At 42.4% G+C, this 17,813-nt stretch overlaps 2 protein-coding genes across 11 annotated transcripts in view; one reads left to right on the top strand and one right to left on the bottom strand.

Annotated features, from left to right (window-relative positions):
- The first annotated feature begins 1,270 nt into the window (after positions 1-1,270).
- On the top strand, positions 1,271-7,181 carry LOC125292387 (tubulin beta chain-like). Its single transcript, XM_048239645.1, has 4 exons — positions 1,271-1,477; positions 1,958-2,066; positions 2,253-2,363; positions 5,981-7,181. Exons 1-4 carry the CDS (start codon positions 1,421-1,423, stop codon positions 7,039-7,041), a joined length of 1,338 nt encoding a protein of 445 aa, XP_048095602.1. The 5' UTR covers positions 1,271-1,420; the 3' UTR covers positions 7,042-7,181.
- An 835-nt stretch (positions 7,182-8,016) lies between these two features.
- prkag3b (protein kinase, AMP-activated, gamma 3b non-catalytic subunit) overlaps positions 8,017-17,813 on the bottom strand; it is a 28,354-nt gene continuing 18,557 nt past the window's right edge. For 8 of the 10 annotated variants that reach the window (XM_048239659.1, XM_048239660.1, XM_048239661.1 and 5 more), the window contains 9 exons: positions 15,318-15,376; positions 14,348-14,393; positions 13,789-13,840; positions 13,146-13,272; positions 12,618-12,783; positions 12,356-12,393; positions 11,300-11,446; positions 10,832-10,925; positions 8,017-9,028 (listed from right to left, as the gene is read on the bottom strand). In XM_048239659.1, the coding sequence (XP_048095616.1) occupies positions 8,997-9,028; positions 10,832-10,925; positions 11,300-11,446; positions 12,356-12,393; positions 12,618-12,783; positions 13,146-13,272; positions 13,789-13,840; positions 14,348-14,393; positions 15,318-15,376 (761 nt within the window). In that variant the 3' untranslated portion in view covers positions 8,017-8,996. Of the gene's footprint in view, positions 9,029-10,400; positions 10,590-10,686; positions 10,926-11,299; positions 11,447-12,355; positions 12,394-12,617; positions 12,784-13,145; positions 13,273-13,788; positions 13,841-14,347; positions 14,394-15,317; positions 15,377-17,813 lie in introns of all 10 variants that reach the window. The other 2 variants (XR_007193176.1, XR_007193175.1) reach the window with 2 other exon arrangements.

Here is a 17,813-nt window from a genome sequence, read left to right as displayed (position 1 = left end):
AATGCTTTCAGCCCAAGCTGCTCTTCCTGGGGTGATTGCACAAATTGTTTGTCTTGTGTGGTGGAACAGGATGTTTGAAACTGGTAGGTGAACAAATACACCCCTAGTAAATATTCACTTTAGAATGCATGTTTTTTTTTCTTCTTTTCTTTTGTAGGTTGGGGTAGGCATGAATATGGCATTAGACCTAGAAATGCATGTAAATTAATGTAATTCATTTCTAAACATCAGATTCCAAAAATAATTCAGTGGAAATGCATGGATTCCAGTTTCTTCCAGTAGCAGCAACTGGAATCCATGCATTTCCACTGAATTATTTTTGGAATCTGATCCCTTATCATACCTGTTCATTCTTACTAGTTGCTGAACTTATCGTGACTAAATTCAAGATGGCTGCAAATGCTAAACTTTGTAAAGGTACTGGTAAACTACCAGTGCTTTTTCAAAGTTCTCAATGTCTCGTTTTAAATGTCAGGGCCCTCGGAAGTCTACCAATGAAGTGTGGAGATACATTGAGCATCGTAAATGGGTGTAAAACAGTGATTTATTTGCATGGCTAGCCCGATGCCGAAGCACCACTATTGAAAAAGCTGTTGGTAGCATCAGCTAACTAGCGCCAGATTTTGGAGTGCAGGGGACAAACCGAGATGGGCTATGAGACATACGTTCACACTCGGTATCATGTTTCAATACACTTTAGGTCAATATCACACACTCCTTTAAATTCACAGACGTGTTTTGGCTATATTTTTTTGGCAAAAAACGTTGCTCTTAACAGCCTCCAGTCTTTGAGAAGACGTGAAATATCCACTGGAATTTTGTTTCTTTCTATTACACCTGCCAGGGAATCCGTGTTATGTGGCTAAGCTGCTGCCTAGCAGGTAAAACACGTTTAAATGGATATATTTATTTGTATTAGCTATAAATGATGCCACATGTCTACATTCAATGCTATGCTATTTATGCCCATAGACAGTAAAAGAAAGTTTATGCCACTTCGAAAGTTTGTTTAGATCCAGTGATTCTGCCGTCATGGAAACGCTACGTCACACTTCGGGACTCCTCCAGCCATTGAAAATACTGTGTACCAAAGATTCTAGAACAGAGCTCCGCTCTAGAATCTTTGCTGTGTACACGAGTGATGGTAACAGCCTATCATAATCCGTTGCATTTCTTAAAATGGCCAATAAGAGGGTGATTAGTCCAACGTGACCTTAGTTAATCGACCAATCAGATTGTTTGCTTTGCAGTGTAATAAACGAATTTCTCAAGTTCGACGGTTATTTTAAGGGAACGGGAAGGGCAAATCTACCGTTTGAGAGTGGGTGGGAAGTCTTACCATCCACCTCGCTAAAATTAACTTTTGGTAGTAACATTAGTTTATTATCAGTAATTATAGTCGTACCACGTTTATAACAACATGAGGGAGATCGTTCACTTACAAGCAGGCCAATGTGGCAATCAGATTGGTGCCAAGGTAAGAAAAATAAACAACCACTAACGTTAGTGCTAGCTGCTAACTTAATTTAGCTAACGTTTACTGTAGCTCGGCTAACGTTACCTTTAAGTCAGCCCATCCTAGCATGAACAATTCCAGTTAGCATTATTTAAATAGCGTATTTCGACATCATGAAAATCAGTCTGAATGTAGTTTTCAATTCGCCACTACATTGTAATGTCCCTCATTCCACATTGATGGACCGAGTGAGTGGACAGAAATAGGGCACTCAGTAATGTTAACGTTAGTCCAGCACCAAACTCTGAGCATGGTGATGTTAACGTTAAACGAAGTCAGACATTTTAGGCAGTTAGACATAAAAGCTCCCAGTAAGAGCCGAATCAGGTTTTGTTCTAATCTAACGTTACACACTTATGGCTAGTGAAAAATGTAAGGTTTGTCAATGAAATATTAAAGTTAGCATCCATACAAGCATTCATATGACCATGTGTGTTGCAGTTTTGGGAAGTAATCAGTGACGAGCATGGCATCGACCCAACTGGAACTTACCATGGTGACAGTGACCTTCAGTTGGAGAGAATAAATGTCTATTATAATGAAGCCACAGGTAAATACCAGTTTTAGCTCAATTTTGTGATGGTGTGTTGACATGCAGAGTTCTCACATGACCACGTGTTATTTTGGGCACTCCTCTGTGCTAAATTACATACTAAAATATCTGGTGCTTGAAATTATGATTAATTAAAATGTGCTCATTGCGTTTACCCTTATTACTGCATCTCCTGTCCTTCAGGTGGAAAGTATGTTCCTCGTGCAATCTTGGTGGACCTTGAGCCAGGCACCATGGACTCTGTGCGCTCAGGGCCATTTGGACAAATCTTTCGCCCAGACAACTTTGTATTTGGTATGAATCTGAGACACTTCATGAGACGCAGATTAACACAAATATGTAAAACATCCACATTTGTATGCATGTTGGTGTAAAGGGTTCCTACGGGTCATTGAATTTCTGGCATATCATGGAATTTCAGAAAATCTATTCCAGACATGGAAAGTCAGGGCATTTTATCATTTTTGGGTCAATGTCATGGAATAGCAGGGAATTTTGTTGTAGCAGTTTACATTTTACTTGCCAAAATGCATTAATACAATATATGTGCATGCATAATTGGTGTATAGCTTATTAGCTTACTGCTTGCTTGCCTCTCAGGGCTTATTGCTTAAAGGTGCGATTTGTAGGATTGTTACCGAACGTTCTGTAGGCCAAAATCAAAACACTGGTGAACGTTCTCAAGACTACCAGATGCGAGCCTCTTCTGGGTTGCCAGATGTAATGAAGACTTAGCTAACGTTAGTTGACCTGCAGCTGCTTTAACGTTTCTCCAACCATGACCCAGCTACACATTACGGAAGCAGTGAAAACAAAAAATACCTCTAACCAACGTAACACATTTAGCTGAAGTTAGCGATGCAGATGAAGTTTAGCCTAGGCTACCTGTTGTGGAGAAATATGGCCAGCTCTGCGTCAGACTTGATATTCTTCGTTTGACGAAGACGTCACCATCTCAGGAAGCTCCTCCGATGTCCACTTCATTTGTTTCTTGTTTTAATTTTGGAAATTTGCCTGCCTCTCGTAGGCGTTCATGACTACAACTGACAGCTGTTGACAGTTGGCCTCTGCTAATTAGGCAACCCAAATAGGAGGACGCGCTAGCCCATTATTAATACGCTATTCTATAATTAATCGTTCAAAACATAAACGAAAATTCCAAGAGATTCCGCCCCTTAACTCATTTTTTTCATGGGTTTTACGGGTTAGAGTAATGTTGTCAAATAAGCCATTACTTCAATTCATCGTGTTTCCTTACTCTCTGACAACATATGGTGATCATTTTTGGAATGGTTACAGTTTATTTTCCATTATTTCCTACATACTGGACCTTTACATTTATTGTATAGACCCTTTCAACAATAAAAACAAAAACAATGCTTGAACGTTCTATTTGGTTCCCAATCAACTTCCTCTGCATCAAGATAATATATGGAATGTTAAAACGGAAGCCTTGTGGGGCCAACTATGATGCTGATCTTTCAAAAAAAATTGAACGGCAGTCTATGGCGAAAAAGACATTATCTTCTGGTCCCGGTTGACTTGTGCCTTGAATTACCCATATGATGTTTGTCAATTTTAAAGACAATTTTTCATGTAAAGACATTTGCAGTTTGTTTCAGAACTATTGAATTACAACATTGTGAAAGATCGTAATTCCAACGACTACAAACCCATCAGTCGCGCTTAGTGACGTTAGCTCATTCACAGCCACACTAGGTTGTACAAGCATACCAGCAACAGGTCTTAATTGGGCTTTCCTTGCCAAGAAAATACCATGAGTCAGAGGATTAAACACATCAGGTAAGTTGTATTAGTCCATAGACTGTACATTACATACTGTTAAGTGACATAGCAGGCAGCAAGATGCAACCGTTAACTAGCATAACAGCTCTTATCGTTTCATTCGTTGGTGGCGTACATCGTTCGAGACGAGAGATGTAGTCCACTGAGTGGATTTGCTTAACTTTTGAAGTCTATCAAACAACAGTACTTTCTTGACGTGAAAAATTATCTTTTAAATTCACACACATCATATGTGAAATTTGTGGCACAATTCAAACTGGACCAAAAAATAATTGTTATCTCTCCATTAACTCCCATTCATAATTTTTTGAAAGATAGGTCCCATGGACCGGAAGTAGAAGGGGCGGGACTTCACCACTCTATTAAGGTTTTGCACCTCCGTTCTAATGTTACGGTACCGTTTGTTTACAACTAGAGTGGTAGGCAAGAATGGTAGGCAAGGCACTGCAGAGTGGTAGGCAAGCCTACAACAGTCGAGTTGCATAGGCTACACATAGTTACAAAATATCTTAAAAATTGAAATTTTAATATCAAATATTGACCGGGATGCCGACCACTTGTGTAGGCCCTAACAGTTGGTTTTACAATAAGAAGCAAAAAGGCAACGAACGACCGTTTAGCCTACCTATCCTCATGGTTGTGGAGGATGATCGTTAGCAGCTGTAAAGTCTTTTATTCTCAAGATGGCCTAATGGTGTAGCCTAGGCTACTGTCTACGAAGACTTAGGCTAAAATACAACTATCTACAGTCATCCAAAAATGAATTGCAAGAGATAGGCTATGAAGGGGAAAAGTGCAGCATTTTAAACATGGCAAGAATATTTTTACCGGAACAGTTTTGTCTCGTGAAATTTGTGCTTGTGGACATCAATCTATCTCCTGTCCTTCTATTTCAAGTTATCATGAGTGTGTCATTTGATTATATAATCACAACAAATGCTAATAAATGAAAACAGAATAGGCTTATGTGCTATAGCCTACAGGTTAGGCTAACTCCCGTATGTACAAATAAACTGATTTGATCCTATGAATTGTTTAGCGATCACACACAACAACTTAACACAGCAACCTCAAACACCACTGTTGAACCCAGGCTACTGCTTCAGTCATGTAAGAATAGCAGTTTATGAATTATCTTTACCCGTTTAATTAAGTCCACATGACCAAAATAACAGCATATTTAAAGGCTGAGCTAGCATAACAGCCTAATATAGCAATGGATAACTAATAAAAAGTCTCATACAATTAATTAACTTTATCACACATTCTGGGTTTTTCTGGGTGGTTATATATATATTATATATTGCAGATCGTCTTTGAATAAGCCATCGCTGTTATGTTATAATATGTTACAGGATTCATGGCTTTAACACCATTAATGTTACATGATGCTGACTGACGCTGGCTATAACTGTAGGCTACCGTTTAACGTCTGCTGAGTCTACATGCCTACCAAAACCTGTCGCTGTTCAGTTGAAGTTGAATGATCAAATATTGTTTGATTTTGTGTCAACTTTCAGAGGGAAGACGTTCCTTTCTGGCCAAATTTCACAGATTCTAAGAAAGTTTATTGTATTCGTGTAAACCGAGTTTTGAACAGAGAAAAAAAGTTAGGCTACTACATGCAGGATCTCCCATAACGTTATCGATACAGATCAATGCACCAAATCGGGGCGATTTTAGCGAAATAACGTTCCTGTGACAGGCTATCAAATATTGAACAATGGGATAACGTTTCATCACCTTAATTGATGCCTGAAATGTTGACATTGCTGACACAGAGATGTAGCCTACTGAGAGGCAGCTGCAGACAACGATGTTCAATGGGTTCAACTTGTCCCTTGCCTACCAGGTGGATGTAAACAAAGCTATAGAACCTAGAATACGTCACATGAAAAACGTTAATAGTAGGTCATGGAAATTAATTTTTCTGTTAGGAAAAAGTCATGGAATTTTACATATGACTTAGAGTGGGAACCCTGTGTAAATCAAAACGTAATACAAGTTTGTGAAATAATACAAATAAATACAGTACACTTTTAATGGATTAACTTTGTATACCTTGAAAATTACATTTGTTTTCCCTCTCATCTTGTTGTAAATAGGACAGAGTGGTGCTGGTAATAACTGGGCAAAGGGCCACTACACGGAGGGTGCAGAGCTGGTGGACTCCGTGCTGGATGTGGTGAGGAAAGAGGCAGAGAGCTGCGACTGTCTCCAGGGTTTCCAGCTCACCCACTCCCTGGGCGGTGGCACTGGATCTGGCATGGGCACCCTGCTCATCAGCAAGATCCGTGAGGAGTACCCCGACCGCATCATGAACACCTTCAGTGTGGTGCCCTCACCCAAGGTGTCCGACACAGTGGTGGAGCCCTACAACGCCACGCTCTCCGTCCATCAGCTGGTGGAGAACACCGACGAGACCTACTGCATCGACAACGAGGCCCTCTATGACATCTGCTTCCGCACGCTCAAGCTGACCACGCCGACCTATGGCGATCTCAACCACCTGGTCTCGGCGACGATGAGCGGCGTCACCACCTGCCTGCGCTTCCCCGGCCAGCTGAACGCCGACCTCCGCAAACTGGCCGTTAACATGGTGCCTTTCCCACGCCTGCACTTCTTCATGCCGGGCTTCGCCCCCCTCACCAGCAGAGGCAGCCAGCAGTACAGAGCCCTCACTGTGCCCGAGCTCACCCAGCAGATGTTCGACGCCAAGAATATGATGGCCGCCTGTGACCCGCGCCATGGGCGCTACCTCACGGTGGCCGCAATCTTCCGCGGACGCATGTCCATGAAGGAGGTGGACGAGCAGATGCTCAATGTCCAAAACAAGAACAGCAGCTACTTCGTGGAATGGATCCCCAACAACGTGAAGACCGCCGTCTGCGACATCCCACCCAGAGGGCTCAAGATGGCCGCCACCTTCATCGGCAACAGCACCGCCATCCAGGAGCTGTTCAAGCGCATCTCTGAACAGTTCACCGCCATGTTCCGGCGGAAGGCCTTCCTGCACTGGTACACGGGCGAGGGCATGGATGAGATGGAATTCACAGAGGCCGAGAGCAACATGAACGACCTGGTGTCCGAGTACCAGCAGTACCAGGACGCCACCGCCGAGGAGGGCGAGGGTGAGTTTGAGGAAGGAGAAGAGGACATGGCCTAAACATTAGCTCCCCACTCTTATCACAGCCCTTTCACACGTCCTTTCCTCCCTATCAAACTTCTGGATCTGCTTTTAACTTCACAATAAATGCTATCAATTTTTTTTTGAAAACTTGTTTGTTCATTGCCCACAAACAGTTTGCTGTAAATGATGCCCTTTTTATTGCAAAAAAAAAAACGTATGAGATATGATTGTCATATCATGTTGTAATCCAGGGACTGATTGGCTCTAAGCACATTATCCACTGACATTGGTATTAAGCTCTTTGGAATTTGAGTTTGTACACTTTTCAAGTAAAGTGTAAAATTGATTTTTGTATGATAAATAGTTGTTCTAATGTCATTTTGTATCATTAGAATTTGGCATTGTACAAGTAGGCCACAGAAGGGATGTTGCTCCCGGCCAAGACACTGTTGTCAACGTCATTTTAGTACTTGCATGTAAATAATAAATTAGAAAAATCTGATTCAAATAAAGCCTTTGGTTGAGCATGGACTTTCAAGAGAAAATGGAGTGTTGTTTTAAGGATGGGGTCTTCACTGCGATCATGATCTGTAGGAACATTTTAAAATGTGTCGCTGGTTTGAAATTCAGTTTTAGTAAAACCATAATTGTTTTCAAACAATTTCAAATGGCTTCTAGAGCTCTACGTGTGAAAGGATTGGAGTCATGACATAAGTTTAGCCACAACAGAACACGCATGGAAATCGCCATGTTTGCGAAAGATTCTTCGAAAAATAGTTGATGAACCATTCAAATAAATTCATGTTTCCACATTAGCAGACAACATCGTCACTGATAAAGCCTACATTAAACAGTTGTTGCGTTTTCCCTGTATGGCGGCTGTTTGCTACTCTTATGTCAAGATCAACGATGTCCATTGGCCTAGACTAATCTATGCAATAACCTTGGCATATATTATAACTCAGCCTCTCAAATTAAGATTTTGTACAATGTTAAAAGAGCCAAAGCCGATTCTTTTGAGCCCGTTTATTTGCATACAAAACATTGTTGCGGTACCACCTTTATATGAACTAGGCACGTCCCTTGCCATTGCTATTATACTACTTAAAACGGCCAGAGGGGGGAATCCTGCATGCACGCATGTGAGCCAACCAACCAATGTTTCACCATACAGTCACATGAACACAATAGTCTAATTATAAGACTCCAGGGGGCTATACTAGAAGGGAGACCAGTGGCATGTGTAGAGGTGTGCTCAAATTACAGAGGCGAACGATCCTGGCGAAATTTTACTCTATCGTTTAGTTTTTTAAAAAGTTGTTTGTGCAAAAATGTTCTATTGATAGCTTTAAAATGTAAATGTAAAAAAAGGCTTTAGAAAAAAAGACCACAGGCTTTAGGCTCAACATAGGCCTACTGTTATCTCATCTCGTAGCCTACCCCTCTGCAACAGTTAAGGCCTTATCAAAACAATTTGGCATCACTGACCTGTGTGCTTGCCAGAGTAGGCCTTAGCATGTACTTTGTCCGTGTGCAAAAATACAGTATTTCACGGTTATCACCATAATCTTACAGTAATGTCATTATGGTAAAGGGCTTTCTGAACATTTTTGTTTGATTGCAGCTGTATCTACATTGTTAAACTAGGCTAACAAGTATATCTGCAGTCTGCACACAGGGATGCTTGCAACAGCAAAAACGAATAAATTTAAAGCGTGAATACAAATACCAAAACAACAACAACAACAATATAATTCTCCTTGAAATCTTCCAACATAATCACAATCCTTGATGCCGTTCACTTGAATTCTCATACAAAATAAATAGAATCATAAAAAACTAACACCATAACACGAATACAAATTTCTCTGGAATCAAAGTATGCACATTTCCAGCTCGTCCTATCATCAAGCATTAGAATAGGCTTTTTGAGAAGCCAGCTGAGCTTGGAGACGTGTACACCATCTTCATCCAGTAGCCAGGACGCCCTTTTAGGCCTCACTGCTTGCTCTCTCTGTAATCTCTGAGGGGGGAAGGCAAACAAAAAGGGCATAGATTATGCTGTGTTTATTTTTTTAAAAATCTGCAATTTCATTTGATCACACAACTATGCATTTGTGTCATGTTGCTGATTTCATCAATTTTCTACATGGTACTAGACAAGCGTAAAGAACAAGAACAGAGGAAGTTTGCTGTTCTGTGTTCTACCTCAGGCAAAGCAGCACACAACTGACTTAGTTCACAGGTGGCTGTTTACTCAGAACCGGACTGGACAATATAGAGAATCTAGAGTACACTGCTAGTGACTAACTTCCATTTTTGTCTAGAAGTTAGCAGACCTGCTGTTTCCTGTTTGCTGTCATCACTGTTAACAAACACCTGAAGATGAGTACTTCAGTTGCACCAAAACGTGTGCTCAGTCCCAGAAAATCCTTATTTTGTGCAGCCATTGTGCATGAAGGCCGGCATTTTTAGGAGAAAGGTAGAAAGCTCAAATCACTGTTATATCGACTTGAAGCCAAACAGAGCACCACACAGCAGCAGAGGAGCCGCTAGGGGGGGACGCACAGACATCAAGACATAAACAAACAAACAAACAAACAAATTAATTAATTAATTAACAAATCAGTTAATTAACTAATTTTATTTGGAATTACAGTTATTAAAAGCATACATTGCATTTCTTACATTTTGGTGCAACTGAAGCACTCATATTTAGGTGTTTGTTTGTCACGCAGAGCCTATTGGAGCACTTACGCAGGTGCACACAACATGCATCCGGTCCCAGAGCTGTTAGTAAGTGGCTGTGACCTCGACTGCAGAAGCTTAAAGCTTGATAAAGATAAAGATGCATTGATCACAGGGGTCACATTTATTTATCTTGTAAAATAAAAACATTGCTTTCAGCATTTCAGCGCCGCAAAAAAAGCATGACCATCTTTGTTCACATTGTGAGACTTGTATGTAGGCTACATTATAAACAAATATCTGTATAAAAATGACAGAAAATATTAAATGGATTTGTCTTTTCGTGTGAAAACAATGGCATTTTGTATCTTATAGGAAATGTTTATAAAATTCAGCATTTATATGAAGATTGCATACTCTAGGAAGCCAAGATTTGTTTAACCCTTAAATTATTATTGTTACTTTATTTCGTAAAGTTTATTGTACATGTGAAGCGACCTTAGGTGTCACAAAAGGTGATTTTAATTATTATTATTATTATTATTATTATTACTTTTACTGTTATACTTTAGGCACACAAGTAGGACAGGGACACACCTGGGCTGGATCGGGACCTGATCCATCTCACAGGTAACTGTTACCTAGGCAACCCATTAGTCTAACCTCTACCACACAGCTTGGCACGAACCATGCTTGAGGAACTGAACCTGCATTCTCAAGCAAGATGGCTTCCAAGACACCATGGCTGCTTAAGACCTCCATCAGCCATGTGTATGTGTGGGGGAACGGGGGGGGGGAGCCTGAAAGCACGAGATGGCAGCTGGAGGGTTGACCACTAGGGGGCAGCAGACGAGGAGGGAGAACACAGCAGCAGCAGAGAGGGCCAAGCAGTCTCTCTGATGACAGGGGTCAACAGGTCAAGGGTCAAAGTTGACTGGGGACGAGGCATGGCATGACATGGCATGGCACGGCTCCGTTTTTTTAGGGGCCTACCTGGGTGTGGGGAGGGTCAGTGAAGATGAGGAGGAGGAATAAGAGGAGGAGGAGGAGGCGGTGGTGGTGGTGGTTCAGGAGGTGGAGGTGGGGAGGGTGAGGGAGCCCCCAGGGAGGAGGGGCTAACAGAACAGAGCATCAATACCTGCCGGGGTCAGGACCAGCGCCTGCAGCAGGTCCGACAAAGAGACGATGCCCCTCACTATGTCCTCCCGGTCCACCAGCACCAGCCGATGCACCTGGGGCAGGGGGAAGAGAGAGAGGGAGAGAGGAGGAGGATGGCAGACAAAGACAGGTAGGGGAGGGAGAGGGGGAAGACAAGATAAAGGGAAATGGAGGAAAGAGGAAGAAAGTGATAGATGAGAGAGGTGAAAACTTGTGTAAACTAAATGTAACTGATATTTGCTAAGTAATTAATTATTTTACCAATACATTGCAAACAATGTGGAGAAATAATTCATAGTAAAAATAAATAAATAAAAATAAAACTGAAGCTCTGTTTGTGGCTGTCTCTTTGACACTGACAGGCAACCAGCTCCGCTCTGGTTCACGATGCAGATGCTGAACCTTTCAGGGCATTTTGACCAAAAGAACCCGTTCTCAGCGTTCTCACCTCAGCCTTGGCGATGCGGTCGATGATGGTCTCCAGCGTCTCGTAGGGGTAGCACTTGAGCACGCCCTCCATGCAGCACGAACGGCTAGTGATGGCGTCTCGCATCGTCATGTTCAAGTTGTTGTAGGTCTTCTGAGCCGCTAGATTCTGCAGACAAGGGAAGAAAAAAAAAAAACCATACTCACTCACTTCACGAGGACATTTTAGAGTGAACCCTATACACACATACACAGGTCGACCTCTACTGCCCAAATCAAGTTTTGAAAGAGGTATGTCACAGGCAGCAAGTCGATAAAAAGAACAAAGTATGGTGTGAGGTGGTAAAAACAGTTCTTGATATTTTCAGGAAGGTGATGCAGCAATACCCTGGTGCTAGACAGCTCTCTGGAAATGATCCAGGCCAGATGTGACCTGGGTCAAAGGATGCAGGGATGGGCTTCCATGACACCCCCCAGCCCACCCCACCTATGTGAAATGCTGACAGGTCTAAGTCGGTGTTGGTGTCAAGCCTCTACATGCGACGCGATCCAGGGTGACCCTTCTATCTGCCTCGGGTTACGGATTTAATAACCAAACCAGACACTCTTGCATAAGAGATTTTAAAATTAGTCAACATGTGGCCCACTTTTCCTTTAAGGTGACACCATATTTTTAGTCTCTCCACATTCTGATTTCAAGACCATGTTTGAGGCCGTATCCTAACAAGTCTGGATCTAGACGGCTGAGTTTCCTAAATGTGCTTATTGTGTGGTGGGGTCATGTTCAATGGGGCCTTCTCCGTTTGTTTGTTTGTTTGTTTTTGTTTTGTTTTGTTGTTACCATTTTTGGGAGGAGGGGCGGCAGGTTTTACTGAAGAGGATAAGATAGGTGAGTGCACAAAGCAATGTTAGTGACACTGACAGAGCGAAAGTATTTATTGCTTGAGGAATAATTTTTATTCTGACGTATAATATAATAGTCAGAATAAATCAGGAAAGCTGCTGTTTAGTCAAAGTCTATTTAAGTTCAGTTTAGTTTACAGTTCCACAATATAGTTAAATAAATCTTTGTACTTACAATCACATCAAATCTGGAGTACAGAGCAACCACCTTCCCTACGAAGAAGACACAATATGTGCAAATGTGTTAACATGTTGGGATCTTGGGGATTTTGTTGGGGGATTTTGTACAGTGCACCTAATTTTACCTATTACAACCCAACCTAATTTTACCCATTACAAACTGGTTTACAAGGATCAAGTGTTATTAATACCCACCCCTCCCTCTAGCAGGTACACTGGGTAAGACCACACACACACACACACACACACACACACACCTTGCTCATTGACGACAGGCAAAGCAGATACGCGCCGCTCGACGAAGATGGACAGTGCGTCGTGCACGGTGGCCGTCTCCTGGATGGTGGCGATCTGTGTGAAGGTTCCTATCTCTACCTCCTCGATGCGCTTCTGCAGGTACTGTGGCTTTGGGATCATGGAACCCTGCAAGAGAAGACGGTCACTGCTAGAACATTCCACCACTTCTTTGGAAGGCTAACATCAAAGATCCTTGATTACTAGCTCCGCTTTAACCCTCTCTGCTAACAAGTTAGGAAATGGCTCCAGAAGTCTACACTATTAGAGAATAAAGTTAATGGTAATGATAGATAAATAAATAAATAAAAAAATAATTTATGTTTTATTGGATAGGGGCAGATACAATATACATAGAAAACCTGACAACAACTATCAGACATACACATTATAGTGCCTTACATTTGAAGCATTAAAACAAGCAGAAAGTACATGCAACTGTGGAAATGTAAAAACTAGAACAAATTTGTAGAGAGGGAGACAGCTCTTACGAAAATGTGCAAGAACTTGAGGATGCGTTTGTGCGTGAGGATGTGCAGGACGTTTCCTGACTCGGGGTCGATGACGGGCAGTCGGTGGATCTTATTTTTCAGCAGAGAGTAGATGGCTTCGAACAGGCTGAGGGGGGCAAAACAGACCGGACAGTCACTCTTACAACAGGCTGAGGCAGGCAAAACAGACCAGACCGCTAGTCTTAAAACAGTGCATGTCAATAACAGCACATGCTGTCTGTCTGAACAATACCCCCCCCTTCTTTTGGGCACTAAGCTCCTTTCTATCTCTCTCTTTCGACCTCTTGAAGTTCCCCCCTCCATAAGCAAAGTGCAAAGCACTCTAAGACTATTGCCATGGCACAATATCAATAAAATTACATAGTATTGAATAAACATCAGATTTAGAAAATCAATGATTAAAGTTTAGTACAACACTGAATGAGGTGAAAGTCGGTTGGATAGTCAGGTCTACCACACATTCTCTGTTTAAATGTGAGATAATTACTCTCGAGGAGGTGGGAATAGTGTGGACTGTCTGATCACTTTAACACTGAACACAGCACACACACGCTCTGTGTAATGATAAGACTCCTAGTTTGGATGTCGTTCTGGTGGTGGTGTATGTTACAGGCAGACTTACCTGGCCTCAGGTGTGATGCTGATGAGGGAATTGGAGCACTGCAGAAACACCTCTTCAGAAAACAAGACAGAAACAGAGACATGGAGGAGTGGTTTCTTTCCTCTGCAAGTGTGCAATATATACTGTATAGCAATAAACTCTGACTGTTGTCTTTACTTGGCTAATTGAACACTGAATTAATAAATAGTATTGAATAATCTAACATCTTTATCGTGAATATCTAACATCTTTATCGTGTGAAAACATTATTAAAAGGTAGGGTAAGCGATGCTAAATGATTTCTAACACTTTTTGTATCATTCAGCTAATATCTCCTCACAATCCACAAGCCCTCCATTCTCTGAGTACACTGTTAGAAGAAAACCCGGTCTTCTTACACAGCCCTGGGTGAATGGGAAACAAAGTGTGGGCAACGTGGGTGGAGTTCCATGGGGTGCACTGAAGGGAGGAGTGAGCTACCCCTGTGGTGTGTTTTGTTTGGTCTTTGGTTCAAATAGAATGCAAGTTGTTTTGGACAAAAGAGTATGCTAAAACAAAAAGAGAGAGAGAGGTTCACTACCTCTCCATGTCTCAATCTTGTGTTCCTCCAGTTCATAGATCTGTACCTGTTAGACAGACAGACAGACAGGCAGATATATGGTGACCATAAACCGTAAGTAACCATAAGCCCCAAGATGACCAGTCTCTTCTGACTTGGGATGACCCCACCTGTCTCTCCAGTTGAAAGCCCCTAATTGTGTGAAGAGAAGATATGGAAGCCACTTTTTGCTTTAAGCATCAAGTTGTGAGATAAGAGAATTAGTCAAACCTTTATCTTCAGTTAAAGCTATGTTAAAGTTAAAGCTTTTAAATGTGAAAGTAGAGAAACGATAGCTTTACACAAAAGCCAGTGAATTTAACAAGGCCATTTTCCATGGTACGGCACGACTGCATGTCTGGGCTCTGGTGCCAACCGGAGCCTTGAGTGCATTATCTGGTCTAGAGTGTCCACAGCCTTAGCTCGCCAAGCCATTTTAAACTTCTGCTGCCTGCAATGCCTCAGCCTTTCGAGGACAACATCCTGAACGGTCAGCTTCCACTGCCTGCAATGCCTCAGATGCCAGCCTGCCATCTGGAGGGTGTGCTAACCTTTCACCTCACGCACACTGGGACTACCCGGCTAAGGCTACATACTGTTCACACACTGGGACTACCCGGCTAAGGCTACACACACACACACACACACACACACACACACACACACACACACACACACACACACACACACACACACTGGGACTACCCTGCCACAGCAACACACACACGCTGGGACGCGAGTGCGAGTCCGAGTGCGTTTCACTAATTCACAGATTGGGATAAATGCAGGGATCAAAAGAGTATAAATACACTATATATATATATATATATATATATATATATATATATATATATATACTTAAATATATATACTTATATTGATTAGTGCTTTTAACACCTCCTTAGGGGAAGTGTATCCTGTCAGGCCTGGAGCCCCTTGTAGCACCACTCACCATGGGAGACTTGTAGTAACGGTGGAGAATGTTTATGAAGTCCGTGATGGTCAGCATACCTGCAAAATATACACACACACACACACACAAGCAGAAAGAGGGGAGTGGGAGACAGTCAGATGGATAGACTAAGAGGCGAGAGAACAAGAGAGAGAGAGAGACTTTTGACTTTTAAAACCCCTTTGTTGAACCATTACATGGATCACATACACATGAAAACACTACCCAATGCCCCCTTCCTTGAGATACTCTCTGACCGATGAATCCACTAAAGCTTTAAACATGCCCACTATAGGTTAACAATTCCCCCCACCCCCTTCCTCCTCCAGAGAGAGAGAAAGAAAGAAGACAAGAGAAAAAGAGAAAAAAGTGTGTGAGATACCACAAGAGAAATGTTGAATGGTAGGCCTACTCTGGCACATCAACAGATACAGTGAGGGACGGCCGTCCCTTAGGCTACAGACTAGGAGAGTGAGAGAATAGAGAGAGAGGGAAAGAGAGAGAGAGAGAGAAAGAGAGGGATATATTTAACCCAGGGATAAGGGTGCTGATGGATTAACACAGGGGTCTTGCCATCTCCACCAGCCCAGATGTGGACCTAAACTTAGCGCTCACCGGACCAGACCAGTGTGTGTAGCAAACACCCTCTCTTAAAGCAACACGACAGCTAGCCTAGCCTAGCTTAGCATAATTCACTAGATTTGGCTACACCAGTTAGCCTATAGCTCCCTTTTAGCCATAGGCTAACTGGTGTAACCCACTTACAGTGAATTAGGCTAAATTAGGGTTAACTGTCAGAATGGGTTATTGCAGGCACAGAGAAGAAAAGGGTATGTATCCTTTTATCTAACTCTGGGGTAGGTGACAAATAAGATGGTTAAGATAGATAAATGAAGAAGGCTACACATACATACAACATAGCCTACCTGACATATGCAACACAGTTGTATAGTGACATGTAAGCAAGCAAGCTATTAGGAATGTTGGTCATTTTCCAAACTGGGCCCACATCCACACCCACTAGAGAGAATGTAAGTGCAACTGCCCACAGCACACACAGTTTGGCCACACAAGGGTCATGCATGGCAAGCCCATTCTGTCATCTTGTTACCTGCTATCCAATGGCACACATATCCTCTCGGTGTGTGTGTCTAGGTTCACACTTTTTTTGCCGGTGCTGCCGAGGCATACTTCTACCTCCAGACAAGGCCCAAACAGGATAGTTAGCGGCTATGTTTACTAACACCTGCTAAACATGGTACTGGAGCATTCTGATGGTGAGAGAGAGATGAGAGGAGAAACTTGGCTCTCAACGGCTTCCAACGCTTGACAAGTGAGTGGAGGGGGGAGGGGACAACAGTATGCCATTATTGACCACTTTTATTAACAGCTAACATTGGTAGCCAACTTCCAAGGCTGGCTTGGTATAACAGTAACAGACTGACCAAAACAGGAACAGCTTCACCATAGCCTGTGCCATCTCAGTTTCTCATTGTGTGCCACACAACTAGCCTATTGAGTTATGCCACAAGCTGAATCTACAAGGGATGCATCCTGTGAGCTTTAGATGCACTATGAATGTCCAGTAGTTCTTCCGTCTCACAGGACCTAGATATTATGGCACAGGAGTTCTGTAATTTCTACATTATTGTCACCATCTGCATGTTCATAATACTACTAAGTTTACTATTGATCAAAAATCAACGTCAACATCAAACATCATTCTCTTTGCAGGTGGTAAGATATTTTTGAACACAAGTATTCAAGGACCTAATACTATTCTAAAAATACTAGCCCACTTAATAAGTGCAGTAGGCTACTGTGAATTTACTAAATGTCAGAAATGTAGGCAAAAACTCTCCCTAACCAGTTTGAGGGCCCCTCAGTGCAGAACCTTACATGGTTGAAGAAGGCCTGGCAATCTAACTTCTCTTGTCCCTACATAGATTTAGTCATTCATCTTCAAAAGCATGCAGGCCCTTCTGTGAGAGAGTGGATGCTTGCTGATGGTTGCTTCTTAGATCTCTTGCTGCCGAGGACACTGAGGTTGGCTGGGCTGCACAGAAATGCTTCCCTTGACATTATTCAGCGACTGAAACCCGAGTCTGCCTCATAGCTGCGCCGCTCCAAGGACTTTAAAGGTTAAGGGTAAGAACTCATCTCGGCTTCCTGTCTAAGGGTGAACTGCAGCTCCCATTTTCTCTAGAAGGTTCCTAAAACTTCTCCATCTCGCCAGGAGAGAAAGAGTTCACCAAACCGCTCGCTCAGCTTCTCGGAGTTTACTACTTTACAAGATGGCAGCACCCTGACAACTTTTCTGCAGTTGAATTACGACTCCTAGCTTTTCACTTTTGGTTGTCTTGTCGAACAGTGACTGGTGTATGTGAGTCAGTGAGTGAGTGAGTGAAAGAGAGAGAGAGAGAGAGAGAGAGAGAGAGAGAGAGAGAGAGAGAGAGAGAGAGAGAGAGAAAGGTCTGGTTTCCCTCATCCTGGCTT

This window comes from Alosa alosa, chromosome 3 (assembly GCF_017589495.1).
Source record: "Alosa alosa isolate M-15738 ecotype Scorff River chromosome 3, AALO_Geno_1.1, whole genome shotgun sequence".
Taxonomy (NCBI): domain Eukaryota; kingdom Metazoa; phylum Chordata; class Actinopteri; order Clupeiformes; family Clupeidae; genus Alosa; species Alosa alosa.
This window is presented reverse-complemented; position numbering and strand designations above follow the sequence as displayed.